We start from the raw sequence: 17,535 nt of genomic DNA on the forward strand, positions 1-17,535 counted from the left end.
CATCAGCATCCCACACTAGGGTAGGTAGTCAAAGGCTGCTGGCCTTTGAGGGGAGCACGTGGGGGTCTGCTCTCTCCCTGACCCCACATAGGCCAAAGCCCTGAGACAAGAGAGGAAGGGGGTGGGCTGTTCCTCCTTGGCTGGGTGGTCCTGAGCCCCATGGCTCTGGCAGGGGAGTGAGTTCACCCTCTCTCTTCTTACCCCCTGTTCCTGAGCATCCGTGTTTGATAAAGCTCTCCCATTTCTGCTTTCCATCAGATCTCCTGACCTTGAAGGAGCACGGAGAGTCCACTGTCTTGGGTGAGGTTTGGTGGTCGCACAGGCTTTCTCTCCCGGCTTTCCCAGGGTGCCCAGCACCTGTCCGCTGCCCTGTGCAGCCTCCACTGCTGGTGAACATCCTAAAAACCCTTTAAAATGGTGAGTCTCATGATACGTGAATTATATCTAATATAACAACAACATTGTAGTTGACGTGAAGCAAAGGCGTTCCCTGCACGCTGTGTGTAGACCCCTCTGGGCTCAAACACCTGTGAACGTGGCTCCCGTGATTTTTCCTGGTGGGTCCAGTGGTTTATCTATTTAACTGTCTTCTTAAGATGTTCTGGGCCTTTTCCAGAGTGGTCGGAACAGACATCTTTGCCCTCAAACACATACGTGAACAAGATGAAATACAGACTCCTTAGGAGAGCATGCGAGTTCTACTTTGCACACTCATCCACGTCCCCCCAGCTCACCACTGTGCTCTCCCCGCCTCCCACCTCCCCTTCCTGGCTCTGCTCCAGCCCCATCAGATCAGCTCCCCTGCTCTCTCACGTGGCCTTTGCCTGCATCCTTCTTCCTCCTCCAAAGCCTACTCCTCCTTCAGATTCAGGAAGCCTATTTGACTTACCCGTGTGTGTCTGCTCCCTAAGCTCACAGACCCCACGCTCCACCATCAGGGCCTCACACAGAGTGATCCTTACACAGAGGACCTGGTCTTCAACAAGAGAGGCCGGTGGCCCAGGCATAGCTTTTCCAGAAACCACATTCAATAACCAATCAACCAAACAAGTGAAAAAACTTCCCTCTCTTCATGCCGGTGTAGACACAGTAGTTTGACTTCTATTTTTAGTTCCATTCAACATGCTTTGGGAAATGATGTCATGTTTCTGAATTAACGTTCCTGCCTTTGCTTCTTCCAAAGAGGACATTATGCACCCCCTAGAGTAAAAGCATCAGGTAAAGCATGAGACTGTACACGCTTTACCTGATGCTTTTGAATCTGTTGTTAATGTGAGAGGTAGTTGTTGAGTTGCCGGAAACCCCAGATTGTTCACATATAACTGGGCCAAAGCCCCATTACCCAGAACAGCCTTAAGTGTAGTCGTGCTTCTGAACGGCAACGGGGTAATCAGAAAGAACTTGGCATTAGAAAGGGAAAAAGTGACTCAGGCCCTCAGATTTTGTCAAGGTGACACATCTTGAGCTGTCTTAACCATTTCAGGAATAATAAAACCACGCATGGCCTCTGAATTCCTCTTCTATTATGATAATCTTTGATGCAACATCCTCTTTTGGAACATGTTATAGAAAATACAGGGACACAGCGAGCTATGGCAGTAGGTACATTAAAATGAATGTACCCCATGCTAATAATTAGAGTGAACTGAACTGAATGGAGTCTCGCCCTAGACACAACAGTAAGGAAACTTTTGACATAAACCTATAAAACGCTCCATCATAAAAATTGATTACACGGGATATAAAAAAGGAAATGGTATGAGCAACGATACCATAATACACTCTAATACACTTCTTTTTTCTGTTTCTTCTGGCTATTTATATTTTTCTTTTCTTTTAGGAAATTAACAATTTCCCTTCTGTTTTGCCCTCTATTTTACATGTTGCTTTTCTTCACTCTCCACCTGTCTCCACCCCTACCCCCTTGAAAGTGAAAGTCATTCAGTCATGTCAGACTCTTTGCAACCCCATGGACTATACAGTCCATGGAATTCTCCAGGCAAGAATACTAGAGTGGGTTGCCATTCCCTTCTCCAGGGGATCTTCCCAACCCAGGGATTGAACCCAGGTCTCCCACATTGCAGGTGGATTCTTTACCAACTGAGCTATCAGGGAAGCCCTCTGCCCCCTTGTGTGCAAACAAATTGATGGTCAGATTCTCGGCTCTCACACCTTTCCATGGGAGGGATGTCACCACTCCGAGCTCACCGCCTCACCTGTAGGACCCTTCCTTGGGGTTATGAAGAGGTGAAACAGGCTATCGCTGACCTGGGAGGGTCACGTGTATTCATACAATAAAAATGCACGACAACCAGGATGCCCTAGGCACTGGCACTCCGATTAAGGGGCACAGTCCCTAGAGGGGTATGTCCCCTTCTATCTGGGGGGTGAGTCAGCTCACAGAAACAGCAATCAGGCACGTACCATGAGAAGGAGGCCTCACACCCTTGTCACCTTCATCTTCCCCCGTGCCCTCCTCTCTGGCTCTGGAGGTCAGTGCCGGAAAAACCATGAAGCAGGCCAATGTGTCTCAGGTCCCCTTCAACCTTTGATCTGAACTTCACCTCCTCTCCTGACATGCTCTGTGCTTGTATGCACTGCATCCCCAGCTCTGCTGAGCTCAGTAAACATTACCCCTCCTAGGTGCAGGCTCTCTGCCAGGGGCTCAGAAATCAGACAGATAATGATCTTAATAACAGCTCCACCGCCCATTAGGAACTCAACAGCCTGTGTGCTCAGTGACTCAGTCTTGTCCGACCCTTTTGCAACCCCATGGACTGTAGCCCACCAGGATCCTCTGTCCATGGAATTTTCCCAGCGAGAATACTGAAGTAGGTTGCCATTTCCTCCTCCAGGGAATTTTCCTGACCTAGAGATCAAACCTGCATCTACTACATTGGCACTCAGACTCTTTACCACTGAACTTCGAGGGCAGCCACGACTGGAATTATGCAGAAACATCATTTCAACATAAAAGGGACATGCTGAAATAAAGGCAAGCTGCTGAGTGCCACAGCATGGCTTTCCATTAAAGGCTTTCCTGGACAAGCATCGCAGTCAAGAAAGAGACTGCTTTCTTGGGTGACCCTCTGTCTGGACAGAGGTCTGGTCTCCTCTTCGCTCGTTGCCTCTCCTCCTGAGCATACCCAGGCTTAGCTCCCATCAGCTGTATCCTTCACACCCTCGCCAGGCACACCCCTTCTGCCCACTAGAACCCCCTCCAAAGTGGCCCTGGGACTCCATTCTGGTGCATTCCCCTGTGTTCCTGTGTGTTTAGAGATATCATTTATTTTTCCTTCCATCTCTTTAACCTTCTTTGGAGAAGACCACACACACAGGGAGGTCCCAGCCAGCCCTCCCTCTCCAGCCCGAAGCACTGCACTCTGACCCCCGCTGCTTCTTCCCCCAGTGGCTCAGCAGACACTTCCTGGCTCTCAAGGGGCTGTTTTAATTTCTACCACAGTGTGGGCCCTGGGATCAGAGGGCAGGGGGAGGTGCATCACTTACTGCCTCTGAAATCCTATCCCCAAGACCGTTGTTCACTTAAAGCAGTCATTGGGATGTGAGAAATGGAAAATCATGCACAATAATAATAATCCATGTGGCTAATGAAACACTTCCTAGGCACCAAACACTTGTCATTTAATCTTCACTAAAATCCTATGAGGCATGTTTATTCCTATTTTACAGATGAAAAGGAGATTCAGAAAAGTTCTAACTGCCCCAGACCATATGCAGGTCCTGCAAACCCATACCTTGTTTATATCCCCATGTGGGGCTGTTTATCCTGGGGAAAACGTGACTCCAGGGTGCATGCTATACTGTTCAAATCGGAGAAAGGTTTTCATGTACAAAAATTTCTGTGACTCCAGAGACAGATGTGGGGTTCACTATAAGGAAAAATATCCCACCAATTAGAACAGCGCTTGTTTGTATTTACTTATCACCAACCACATGCTGACTCTTTCACATCCACTGTCGTATTTAATTCCCAGATGAATCTAACATTATCATCCACAATTACAAATCAGGACTCAGGACCCAGAGAGGGCAAGTAATTTGTCTGAGGTTTCCTTGCAAACACCAAGTGCCAAGACCAGAACCCAGATCTCCATTCAATGTTCTCATTCTGTGCTGCACCCCAGAATTGAAGTAAAAGAGAAACATTTGCTTTGAGATTCTAAAAATCTCGCAGAGTCAGCACACCTTAAGGGGTGCATGCATGCTTGACTGCTAAGTCGCTTCAGGCGTGTCCGACTCTTCGTAACCCCATGGACTGTAGCCCACCAGGCTCCTCTGTGCACGGGATTCTCCAGCCAAGAATACTGGAGTGGGTTTCCATACACTCCTCCAGGGGATCTTCCCGACCCAGGGATCGAACCCATGTCTCTTATGTCTCCTGCATTAGGCAGGTAGGCTCTTTACCACTAGCACCACCTGGGAAGCCCATGCCTTAGGGGTAGGTGCCCTAAATTCTCTCCTAAGAGCTAATCACAATCTTGTATTCTAAAGCATGTGGCAGTTTTACAGTCTGGCCAGACCTAGGCAGCACAAGAGCCCTCAGGCACATGCTGGGAAACACCTTTAAATGAATATGATAAATATGTGAGCATGCACTACAGAATAGAGACACAGACAATGCAGCCAAAAGGGTGAGATTGTACATTTCACTACTTCTGTTTCATTCATGATAGCCAATTGAGTTACTTGTTTAAAACTACGCTCCTCTACATATTTGAGCACCTCTGGGATTTCTTGAAGGATAGGCCTGCTGCAGTCCATGGAGTCTTAGAGTTGGACATGACTTAGGGACTAAACAACAACATATTTAGCTGTGAAGAAGTGTCTCAAACAGAATCCCTAGACCATAATTTGATTAAACTAACATCCTCTGGTCAGAAATATTTGAGAAATGAGTTTATTTATGAAAAACAAATGGGAATCTTCTTTATTTTGTCATATTTTATCTTTACCATTTCTTGCTTATGTTCATTAAAATTTTTTCTTAAACATTTCTTATTTTATCTTATTTCCAAATGTTTGGACTTGGAGTGATAATGTCAATGAATGATCACTTCAAAAGCATCATGTTTTATGTCTGTGCAGTAAGTGCCACAATGACTTGAAAATATGAATCATAGAAACTGTGCCCACAAAATTATAGATCTGTGAATTTGTGAAAAAAAACTTTCTGGTTTTTTCCTTTGCTTTGTATAAAAAGGGATCATGCTACAGCCTTCCTCATATGGAAGGTTTACAAATAGCTTCATGCATTTGCTGTTTGGCGGACAATGATAGTAGTTGGCAGGCAACCACTTGGAGGGGACACAAAGGAAATGCTAGTGAGAAATAGGTCAAGAGAGAGTTTTTTAAGGAAAATTGGGAATGAGTCCATAAAAACCAAAAATGACTGAATTTTATATGATTACTGTAACTGAATGGACACTTCCTCTGTTAAAATCCTACATTTTGCTCATTTTCCAAAGCATTTCAAAATTTCTCTTGATAAGGATTTTATTGGATAAATTAGTTATAAAATGGAAAAGATATCTATTTACTGACAGCTTCTAAAAATGAATATTTCTGAAGAACCAAAGACAAAATTTTTAACAGAGAAAGCATAGAATAATAGTCATATGAACAGGTTTTTTTTTTCAGAATTCATGCAATTCTAAATCCAAAAAAAAAAAACCCTATGATTGTTCACTATTTCTATAATCTTTATAAATATAAAAGCTAAGTAATTTTGGCTGATTCATGTTGATGTTTGATAGAAACCAACACAATACTATAAAGCAATTATCCTTCAATTAAGAATACTTTAAAAAAATAAAATTAAATTAAAAAACTCATCAGTGTAAAAGCTATTAAGGGCAATTGAGTGTACTTCAGAAAACATATACTTAATGTTATTAGCAATTAAAATTTATATGTGTGTTTGTCTTTTAAGCTTCTGGTCACTTTCTTGTTTTCTAAATATTTTCGCACTGCCCCGAATCCTTTCCCCTCTGACTAATCCTGTTAATTAATTCCTGTTGCCACTGAGTTGATCTGTTATGAAGTATGACTTAGCCTCTCCCCAGCATAACAACACTCAGTCCTTCAAGTCCAAAGGCTTCATAGACACCTTTCCCACCTCATCCCCACCCCTCCTTCCTGGGCATCCTCCCAGAGCCCTGCAACCATGCTTATATCCTTATACCTTTTTTGCACATTTCTCTGGACATTCTGTTTTAAAGACATTAAAGAGGAAAAAAAAGCACCAACAACTAGACATGACTTAACCAGTCAACTGAGTGGACTTAATCCATGGATAATCCATGCTATGAATTTAAAGAATGGGCTAAACCTAACTAACCCTTTAACCCTTCACTAAACAGTTGTAAGTAAACTGGGTAACATTCACGGTATTTATGCTAAAAATGCATTAGCACAATTTCCTGGTCCAGAACAGGAAACAAGGATTTCGAATCATCTCTTATTGTAACATGACCTAAGAATGCAAAGAATATGACGACAAGGTACACAACTACTAAAATGCAGACATACAGATGACCCTCCCGGGGTTTGCCTTTTTCAGTGACTGTGGGCAGTGGGCAGAGAAGCCTCCAGTTCTCTGCAAGGCACGTGTTCTGCTTGCCAGCCCTCTGTCCTCTTCTTCTGGGGCTCAACTGAAGCTTTAAGTTAAGCCTTCCCTAGTTTAAAAAAAAAGGACAATAGAAGTGTATGATGGGTCTCTAGTCATACACAGATCCATCACATTTGCCTCCATCTTCTCCATGCATGAAAGGAACAAATCAAATAGTGTCTGAAATCTCTTCCTTTGGGACTCTGCTTTCAGCCACCACTTTCTTGCAACATGAGAAAGGTTAATTTCTTTATTTTGTTTTTTTATTTTTTTCTCTTTCTGTGGGCAGTAGGGAGCAGGTGGCCATTTAATTTTATGTCAAAATGTCAGATTGTTAGGCTGCGCCTTCTGATGCCAGTTGTCACAATCATAGACAATCCCTTTTATACATTTTTCTGTTTTTAATATTTTCTATGATTCTTCAAAGAAGGCTGAGCACCGAAGAATTGATGCTTTTGAACTGTGGTGTTGGAGAAGACTCTTGAGAGTCTCTTGGACTGCAAGGAGATCCAACCAGTCCACTCTGAAGGACATCAGCCCTGGGATTTCTTTGGAAGGAATGATGCTAAAGCTGAAACTCCAGTACTTTGGCCACCTCATGCGAAGGGTTGACTCATTGGCAAAGACTCTGATGCTGGGAGGGATTGGGGGCAGGAGGAGAAGGGAACGACAGAGGATGAGATGGCTGGATGGCATCACTGACTCGATGGACGTGAGTCTCAGTGAACTCTGGGAGTTGGTGATGGACAGGGAGGCCTGGCGTGCTGCGATTCATGGGGTCGCAAAGAGTCAGACACAACTGAGCGACTGATCTGATCTGATCTGATGATTCTTCAAGGGATGTTTTCTCTATTCAGTCTTTGAAGGCTTTTTCTACAGCAGCTATTTAACTTGGTCTAGGGGTGCTGCAGGTTTCAGATTGCATTTGGCATTAGCTCTGGAAAGAATTAGCATTTTGTTTCTATGTTGTTTATCTGAGGCTATTGCTTTCAATCATAACAAGCTAGAAATAAGAACCATTTATATTAATGTATCATAAACAAATCATTTTGCCTACTGCTTAATTTAAAAAAAATAATAATCTTGAGTCAGTTGGACTAAGTTACCATTTCTATATGAGATTCCCTCTCCCTCCACCCCTCCCCCAGGAGATTCAGTAAATGAGATAATTTAAAACTGTGTTTCTTGCTGGATAATACACTAACATTATTATTATTCTCAAGAAAAAGCTATCAGTTGATTTTTCAGTGGAGTGGACCTTCCTGAGCAGTATCTAAAGGGCAATGATTCTGACCCCTGTGAATTTTCAATAACACATGTATTTCTACAGCTGAGATGGTTCCTCGTCTCCCATCAGTGATTCTGTGACTGCACCAAACCTGTCCCGGGTCTGCACACAGATCCTCCTTCCCCGACACAAGCCCACCTAAAGCGGGGCAGCCCTCAGGGTTCCCCAGGGACCGCCCTGCAGTTTACAAAGCTCCTACACACACACACATCTGTATTCCCAGGGCTCTGCTGCAAGGACCAGAGAAAATAGGACATCAAGGGTTTGCTTCAACATGAAAAGGCAAAGAAAAAGAGAGACAGAAATAACTGTGGAAGAATTATGACAACTGCTGAAATCTGTTCACTGTAATAAACAGTTCCCTCTGCTTCTCTGGACACCTGAAATTCCTCATGATAAAATTTTTTTACCACGAGGCACAGGGGTACCAAGGCCAAGCAGAGGATTTCTGCTAATTCCAGGGGAGGGGGATGACAGCCGGCCCCCTCCATATGCACCAGCACCCCGCGGGAGGCCCACTCTCCACCTGCTCTGGGCCCCAGACCAGCCTGTGTGGACCATCAGTGGTGTCTCCAGGATGCCCCTTGGGCCTTCTCTTTGCCTCTTGCATTTCCTGTCTGATGGCCAGTGACATGCCATAAGCCCCTCCCCAACAAGATCCCAGCACAGGTGGAAACAGAGGGGCTGACAGTGACGGGAAGGGACACCCCGCCACCAACAAGAGGGACGAGACACACCGGTCTGCAGCTGCTCTGTAGGCTGGGGCAGCAGTGGTGGTCACCGCGGCACCCCCGGGCACCTGCATTGAGGACAGGTGCTCAGGTTGTGGGTGGGGCTTTGTGCGGGCTTCTGGAGGATGGAGGGATGAGAGCCACATCAGATACAACACAAATGTCTTACATTCACGGGCTCTCATCTAACATTTTTATGGGCATTGTTTTCCCTAAGGCTGCATGACTAGAAAATGGGATTCAGACCAAGTACGTCTGGCTCCAAAGTCTATACTCTTTCCATTACATGATTTGTTTTCTCTTAAAACAAATGGGTGTCTGTGTTTGTGGAGAGTGTTTGTGGGGTTGGTCTTGTTTTGTTTGGATGTGGAGGTGTGTGTCTAAGGAAGAGAGAAGATGTAGAAGGGACAGGATGGGACCCACCGTCCCCTCTCTGGCCACATGAGAGGGACCGGTTTGGAGCCTGTGAGGACAGAGGGTGAAGGACCAGTGCCATGAAACCCTGGGTGGGAATAAGTCCAGGCAGCACTGCATCTCTCCCAGGAAACAAAATTAGCATGGGCTTGAAAAGAAGGCATTCCTCTTCCTGACCTCCAGTCCACAGGTGGCAGTCACTTTGGTCCCAAGGGGTCTGCTGGGTTAAAGTCTTACAGAGACACCACCTACAGAGGTCATGACAAGTGCCCCTGACCCAGAGGCTCAAGTGGAAAGAACATAAGAAAATTCATTCCTGAGACCATAGGAGATGTCACCACCCCCAAGGACACCCAGAAATAGCTGGGGAAGAAGTTAAGCCAACAAAAAGAGCGTCAGGGTTAAGGTCTTATCAACAGGTGAAGATCTGGAGTCATGGAGACATGGGTGTAAATATGAATTGACCTTATTTACACTCACGAACTTCTGAAACCTAGGAGGGGCAGCATAATCACTAAAGCACTTGCTCTTTCTCTGGACTCCACCTCCCCAACTCAAGTCCTGGCTGACTGCACCACGTCCATAGCTCCATCAGAAGTCAGGGCTGGCTGGTTTGCTTGGCCCTCTACAGCCCACTACTGCTCTTCCCCACTAAGCTTAGTCTTCATACACTTGGACTCAGCTAGTCTGCCTCCTCCCCTGCTCTCTGGACCCTACTCTCTTACCTGAATCTTTATTCCTCCTACTATGGCATAACAGGAAATAAATATGTGCTCTTTGCCTCTGAGTCTTGGCACAAAACTCCTAAAACTCTCGGAATTCCCTGAGAAAAGAGTGTCTTTCATATACTGATGAGGTAGCTCAAGGCAGGGCCCCTAGATAGCTTCAGATGGGGAGGGAGGCCTCAACCCTGTGATTAGAGGGTTGGAGTTTTCTGACCCTTCTAATCTCCATGGAGTGGGAAGGACTAGAGTGAGTTCAATCAGTCGATGATGTAATCAGTCACCCCAACATGGACACTTTGCTGGGAACTTGGAAACAACCACTAAGCTACAGGAACTTCCAAGCTGGTGACCACATGGAGGTGCTGGGGTATGGGGGCCCCCGGAGAAGGCCTAGGAGCTCTACACATGCGCTGCCCCCAAATCTTGACCCATGATCTTGACAAGAGATGTTGTCTCTTCCATGAGCTGTTACAATAAACAGGAATTGTAAGTAAAGCACCCTATGGGTTCTGGGTCAGCCTAGTGAATTATTGAACCCAAGGGAAGGGGTTCTGGGAACCCCTGAATTTGTAGTTGGGGTGTCCCAGGGATCCCATTCCCACAGGCACCTGAAGTGGAGGTGATCCTGCAGGACTGTCTGTGACATGGGGTCTGTGCTAACTCTGGGAAGTTAAGTGTCAGAATCAACTTAACATGCTGGACTCCCAGGAGGTCCTGGAGAATTAGGGAACCGATCGTTTTGGAGAGATGACTCAATCCCCATCCTCATTGGGTTGTTGACATTCATCTTAGATGTCCTGGCCGTTCTGACACTGCCAGGTGGCCAGGACACTCTCCCAGCCTCAGTGGAGAGACTGACACAGGAGCAGCACTAGGAGGTCAGTGGGGGGCCTCCTCCATGCAGCCCTCCTGGCAGAACCACCCTCGTCGCTCACCTGGGTGGTGACCACAAACTGTAGTGGGCCTTCCTGCCTCTGCTCCTGTCCTCCCCACAGCAGCTGGAGGGATCCTTTTACAAATTCAGCCTCTCCCCGCAGTGGGTCCCCATCCCCTTCATGCTTCCTCTTTAACTGTGACTTCAGCTCCCTGGCCCTAAGCCCCTCCCCGCCAGCCCACCAGCCTCCTCCCTGTTCTTGGAACATTCCGGGCAGCACCCACCTACAAGATCTACACAGTCTGGAACATTCTTCCCCTAAAGAGCTTATGACTAATTCCCTCACCTCCTTCAAGTGTCTGCTCAAATGTCACTTCCAAGAGGTTTGTCTTGACTATCCTATTTAAAACTGTGAGTGACACACGTTCCTATGAAACCCCGTAGACTCCCACCTCCTTTTCATGCTCACTGGTCTTTTGTTTCATCATGTGAGGTACGACTTAGTGACTAAACAACAACAAAAATGAGGTACCCTGTAATTTAATTATGTATTAGGTTTATTGTGTACTTTCTGTCTTCCCCCTGTTAGAGTAGAAAATTCATCAGAGTCAATACCTACATCCATTTCATTCGCTTACATATTCTAAAAGCCTGGCCTAATAAATGCCCCATACACGTTAGCTAAAGGAATGACTTTGTGATGAGCAGGACCCTATAGGGTCTTCGCAAAACAGACCTCCCTCACTGTCTCAGCAGGTCCTCCGCCTGCCTTTGTCTGTAGAAAAACTGTAGGCTCTTATGTTTTTCCCTGAGTCCCAAAGAGTAAATTTAACCAGAAAAGTGAGAAAATGCAGGAAGAAAGGAAACAGTCAAGCAAGACAAAATAATAGTTTAGTCGCTGAACAAAGTTGAAGATCTTTAGTTCCACCTCAAGGGCTGTAGAGGATATCCTGAGCCTTGTCCTTTGAGCTGTTTTGCAACTGCTGAATGAAACCCCACCAGGTGGGAGAAGTTAACTGCACACTGTCCAGAAGCACACAGACCCCAGATGAGTTGAAACCAGGTTAATAATGCTGACCCTGATTACCTTACCATCAACAAAATCAGAAGAAAGGTCCATGAGCCGACCACACAGCCCATGTCCCCTCCTTCACCCTGTCTTTATGAACCTGTCCCTGAAAGCTTTCAGGGAGTTCAGACTTAAGCACCAGCTGCCTGGAGTTCTCGCTTGCAGTGAACGCTGCCCTTTCCTTCACCTTGACCCCGGGGTCAGCACACTCGCCTTACTGCGTGTGGGACTCGCCTTACTGCGTGTGGGCGAGAGGATTCGTTTGGTTCAGTAACAGTTAGTGTGGAGGGTCCTAACTGAAAGCCTGCACTGTGGTCCCCTGGGAAGGTGGACACTGGACACCGGATGGACCCTGGAAGAAGAGAGGCCGGTCCAGCCATTCTGGGCTTGTACCTGACCAGGGCTCTCTCTCTCTCCTTGACCAAACTTCAGAAGCTCCTCTGAGCTCTCTTTTCAATGAGTCTCATCCTCGGGCTCTGTCTTTGAATGGCCTGGCCCAGTTTTAGCAAGAATCCCGTTGTCAGTGTAGCGAGACCTCCTCCCCCTTGAGGTCTGAGTAGCCTCCACGTCTGACCAAAGTCCTCCCCACCCACCCACGACACCTGAGCACCCTGGCCTTCTGTCAGCAAGTCAGTTCAGCCGGGGTCCCTGCCCTTGATGTCCCACTAATTTGCCATCTACTGACTCCCCTCTCTGTGCTCATTGGCTGTAAATACCCAGCTCTCTACGCTGTATTCCAAGTTAAGCCAGATCTCTTCCACAGTTGCAATAGGTATCAAGTCTTAAATAAAGACTTCCTTACCATTTTAATAAGTGTCAGCATAATTTTTTCTTTAAAACCCTGTGAGTTTGAACAAGTCACATAACTTCAGTTTTCTCATCTCATCAATCCACTAAGATAGGATCTTTCAGATATTGTCATCAGCCTGAATCAACCCCAAATGGACCAAGTGCTTTAGCACCCTGAACTTAGAACTGTTTCTTCAGCACCTTAGGGGACAGGTTCCCCAAATCTGGTCCACCTCTCCGTATCCTGGAATCTGCTCTTTGCACGGTAACACAGTGACACTCCAGAGGTCCCCTGGGCACAATGGAAGGGAACCAGTCCCAAAGTACCCTTCAACAAGGGAGACCAGGGACTTCCCTGATGGTCCACAGGGAAGAGGACCCAGGTTCCGTCCCTGGTCAGGGAACTAGAGCCCACATGCAACTTAGAGTTCACATGCCCTAACTACAGAGTTCACATACTGCAACTAAAGATCTCTCATGCTGCAACTAAGATGCATTGCAGCTAAATAAATTAATTAATTTTTTTAAAAAGCAATACCAACTCAATTTTTAGGTTAATATTCAGATGGTATAGTCAATAATATGCCTGCTTTTATCTTGACGCAACATTTTAAAGTGCTTATCACATAGATAATCTTCTTTTCCTGAATACTCACATAAATCCAGTGGGCTGGGAAGGCTCTGCATGTTAATGCAGTGGGTAAGAGCAAGCCTTACAGCCTACACACGCCCCCTGAGCACTCAGTTACAGCGCCCAAGATCAAGCCCACCCCAGATCCTTTTTAGCTTTAAAAATTATTATCTTGCCCCTTAACAAAAAGACCAGGCAATCAAGTTTTACACAGTAAGGGTCCTAATGAGACAAGTTTTAAATATCTTAATAAAAATGTGTGTATAAAATAATCTTAAGATGCTTTGATGATGAACATATACTCTGTGTATTTATAAATGCTGTTGTATGTGGTCACTGACATTTTAGCTTTAAGGAAATTATAAGTTCTGAGGAAATTCTAAAGAGCCCAAAGCCTACAGGATGTAAATCTCTGCAAAGATATTCTCAAAGGTAATTTATACCTTGTTCTAGCTAAAAATAGGCTTGAGCACCTAGTGACTGCAAAGATGATCCAATCTGTTGGGTTTTTTTCACTGTCTCTTAGATGCTTCAAGTCAATCTTAATTGTTGAAAATATATGCTTAGTGTCAGCATCAAAATGTCTGTGTCATCAGTGCTATTTAAAATAAATTTATACATGAAATTATTTCTAACAAATCTACTAACTGATAAGCTGAATGAAAATGAGTTAACATGTAATTGGGAAAAAAACCTACTTTCAAAACAAGAGGAAAGCACTATATGGAAGCAGTTTGCTGCTGCTGCTGCTGCTAAGTCACTTCAGTCGTGTCCGACTCTGTGTGATCCCATAGACGGCAGCCCACCAGGCTCCCCTGTCCCTGGGATTCTCCAGGCAAGAACACTGGCGTGGGTTGCCATTTCCTTCTCCAATGCATGAAAGTGAAAAGTGAAAGTGAAGTCGCTCAGTCGTGTCCCACTCTTAGCGACCCCATGGACTGCAGCCTACCAGGCTCCTCCATCCATGGGATTTTCCAGGCAAGAGTACTGCAGTGGGGTGCCATTGCCTTCTCCGATGGAAGCAGTTTAGAAGGTTAAAAAAAAAAGAAAGAAAAAATCCACAGAAAATACTGTGATATCATTTGTATGATGCTATATGAGGGGTCCTCTATCAAGCTTAAACAATTTAGTGTCAGAAATAGCGAGAAAATTCATCTCAGATGACTTCTTATAATATTAGAAATAATCAAAAGTTCCAGTTTGTCAAAACTCAAACCCATTAAGTAGTCTCTGTACCTGTGTTATTCTCACATTTGAATAACAATCGTCACAAGTTAATCCTGATTTGTTAAGAAGTAAGTTCAATTGAAAAAGTTACTCTTGAACTTCCTCTGTCTAATGAATAAAGGTTTTCAAAAGGTAAATGAGAAAAACAAATATTGGGTTTTCTCAATGTTTCAAATTGGAAAGTCAAATTTAAAAAGTCCTTTTATTCATCGATGTCATTGGATTACAAGATATGAGGACTTACCTGGTCTCTATGGCCCTAACTTTTTGATTATTGAACACACTATTTGAATACAGCCATCAAAAATCAATGAAAGAGTCTTTTGTTATAAGAAAAAAGGAACACAGAGAAATTTAAAGGGTAATTCTACATATCACTGATACTATATGTTTTTGCATATACCCTCAAGCTTATAAAATAAGTTCCTATAAAACAGCAACTAAATTTGTGGAAAGGAGCAAATGTTATCTTTTATCTTCATAGTTTATAAAGGAAAAGCAGAGAGTCCTCTCTCTTCTCTTAGCTTATCTGATACAATTCCAAGTACTTGACAGTTGTTATTTAATATTTTCCAAATAATCACAGGCCAGTGAAAGGCACCGATACATACATTTTATGAAGGAGAAAATAGGACACATCGAGTCAACTGTCCACTGTAAGAGCCACAACAGGAAACAGAACCCAGAACCATCTGGGAAATGGAAGGAATGATCGTCAACCCACGGGGCAAGTGTTATCCACACAATCCCCATTTGAACCAACGTGTCTGGGGTTGATTCACTTTTACCTCGAGAGAGCTTCCCTCTGTTTTTGCCAACGAATGTTTCCTATGTGAAAACCCAGCAAGCCTTGAATCTCAGTGCAAAGTGCCGTAATTTAAAACATTCACTCATTTACCTATTATCCTGGGTCTCCATTATCACTTGTCTTCGAATATCTGTCTGGGAAAACCATGAAAATATTTTTCCTCCTTCCAAGTCGTTCCCATAAGCGTGGACTCCAGTCCAGCTTGTCTGGCCAGCAGAAAGACTGTTTCCCCCTCAGCGTCCGTTCATCATCTGACGCGGGAAAGCATCGCTGTGTTTGGCGTCTGCGCTCCTTACAGCAGGGCTCTCCAGTCTCAGTGCCACCTCCCTGGGTTACGCCTGCTGATCAGCAGCCCATGGGCCTTCTTCAGGTAAAACTGATCAGCTAATGGGTTCTGGCTTTTCCCCCCAAAAAAAGAGGAGCTATTTTCATCTGAGAACCTTCCTTATTTCTTTTTGCAGGAGGTGGAAAAGATGTTGTGGACGTTCTTGGGCCCCGTGCTCCTCGCCCTCATCTCAGCAGACGTACGATACTCCCTGGTGAGAGCCCTTCTTCTTGCTCTGGTGACACCTGCATCTTGGCATCACTTCTGGGATCCTGAAAGAAAAACCAAGGAAAGGTTAAAAAGGAGTAGGGGAAAGTCCTCCAGTAAAGGCACAGATGAGGCAGCTCCTTGTGCTGACAGCCACAATGTTGAGCTCCAGGGACTTTCTAATTATAAGCTGCTGCTTGTGTCGGAGCCCTGCCTAGGAGCATGGCACTCGGTCTCCGCTCACTACCAGCAGATACACATCATAACCGCACACAGCCGTCACTATAAATAAAAACACATCCACTTAGTTTCATGTTCTCACTCCCTACACATTTCTCCTTATCCCTCCAATTCCCTGGCTTTGTCCAAGTGGAATATGTGCTTCGCACAATGTACCTTTTCTCAGGAACAGTACCCCAAGACCCAAACCTATGACTTTATACATTATAACTCACATCTGAAAATGAAACATCTATGTTTAATAAAAGAGTATCTTACTAGCAATACGCTTAAGAACCATGGGTGCCTGCAAGAGTCTAACATGTTAAGAAATAAACTAGAAGGAAAAAATGACAAACTTGGACAATCAGACTAAGCCAGAGGGGTGTATGAGACTGAATTTTCTACCCACTCCTGCAAGTATCATGGTTACAAATCCTTTATAATGTCCAAGGCATGACAAGTCTTAGACATGATGGCATTTCTTTGGGAGAGACAGCTGTGTGAAAGCAGGAAACTTTCACACATCTAAGAAATAGCAATTCTGCCAGCGGTGAGGGGAGACCAGGCGCCATGCTCCTAGGCAGGGCTCTGATGCAACCAGCAGTTTATAATTAGAAAGTCCCTGGAGCTCAGAACCACAGAGCTTAGAAACACCAAGCTAAGTGGCAGTATTTCAGATGCTCGACTAGAAAGTGAGGGGCGGAAAACGAGAAAACCAGCTGCTGACTTATTCTGTTTTTGCTACCCAGCAATGTTGCCTTATAGAGAAGGCACTGGCACCCCACTCCAGTACTCTTCCCTGGAAAATCCCATGGACAGAGGAGCCTGGTAGGCTGCAGTCCATGGGGTCGCTAAGAGTGGGACACGACTGAGTGACTTCACTTTCATTTTTCACTTTCGTGCATTGGAGAAGGAAATGGTAACCCACTCCAATATTCTTGCCTGGAGAATCCCAGGGACGGGGGAGCCTGGTGGGCTGCCGTCTATGGGGTCACATAGAGTCGGAAATGACTGAAGCCACTTAGCAGCAGCAGCAGCAGCAATGTTGCCTTGTAGACAAAAGTAATGTAGAGATCATAATCTAAGCTATATTTAGATCACTATAGATTCTTGGATTCATGAAAACCCAGGGAAGAAACTGAAGACTTGCTGCAAATTCTTCCCCAAACACTTCCCAAGTGACTTCATACCATAAAAATATCCTGGGTGCCATGAGTGAGTGAAATTAATGGAAACAAACCCATCCAAAATCTTATTCCTCTTTTATATGAAATCGTATATGAAATGGGCTTCCCTTGTGGCTCAGCTGGTAAAGAATCTGCCTGCAATGCGGAAGACCTGGGTTCAATCCCTGGGTTGGGAACACCCCCTGGAGAAGGGAAAGGCTTCCCACTCCAGTATTCTGGCCTGGAGAATTCCATGGACTGTATAGTTCATGGGGTTGCAAAGAGTCAGACACAACTGAGAGACTATCATTTTCATTTTCTGTCATCTGGGATGTTAACTAACCTTGTATCACCTGGCACGTTTGAAAAACTTGCTAACAGCAAAGAGCCTCATGGCAAATTATTGTAACTTTCCTCCAGATGGACAATGG

General features: G+C 45.0%; 1 protein-coding gene across 2 annotated transcripts in view; it reads right to left on the reverse strand.

The window, feature by feature from the left end:
- Window positions 1-17,535, reverse strand: part of SACS (sacsin molecular chaperone) — an 81,929-nt gene that overhangs the window by 50,068 nt on the left and 14,326 nt on the right. For both annotated transcript variants that reach the window (XM_025262831.3, XM_025262829.3), the window contains exon 2: window positions 15,275-15,781. In XM_025262831.3, the coding sequence (XP_025118616.3) occupies window positions 15,275-15,294 (20 nt within the window). In that variant the 5' untranslated portion in view covers window positions 15,295-15,781. The remainder of the gene's footprint in view (window positions 1-15,274; window positions 15,782-17,535) is intronic.

The sequence above is a fragment of the Bubalus bubalis genome, chromosome 13, assembly GCF_019923935.1.
Source record: "Bubalus bubalis isolate 160015118507 breed Murrah chromosome 13, NDDB_SH_1, whole genome shotgun sequence".
Taxonomy (NCBI): Eukaryota; Metazoa; Chordata; class Mammalia; order Artiodactyla; family Bovidae; genus Bubalus; species Bubalus bubalis.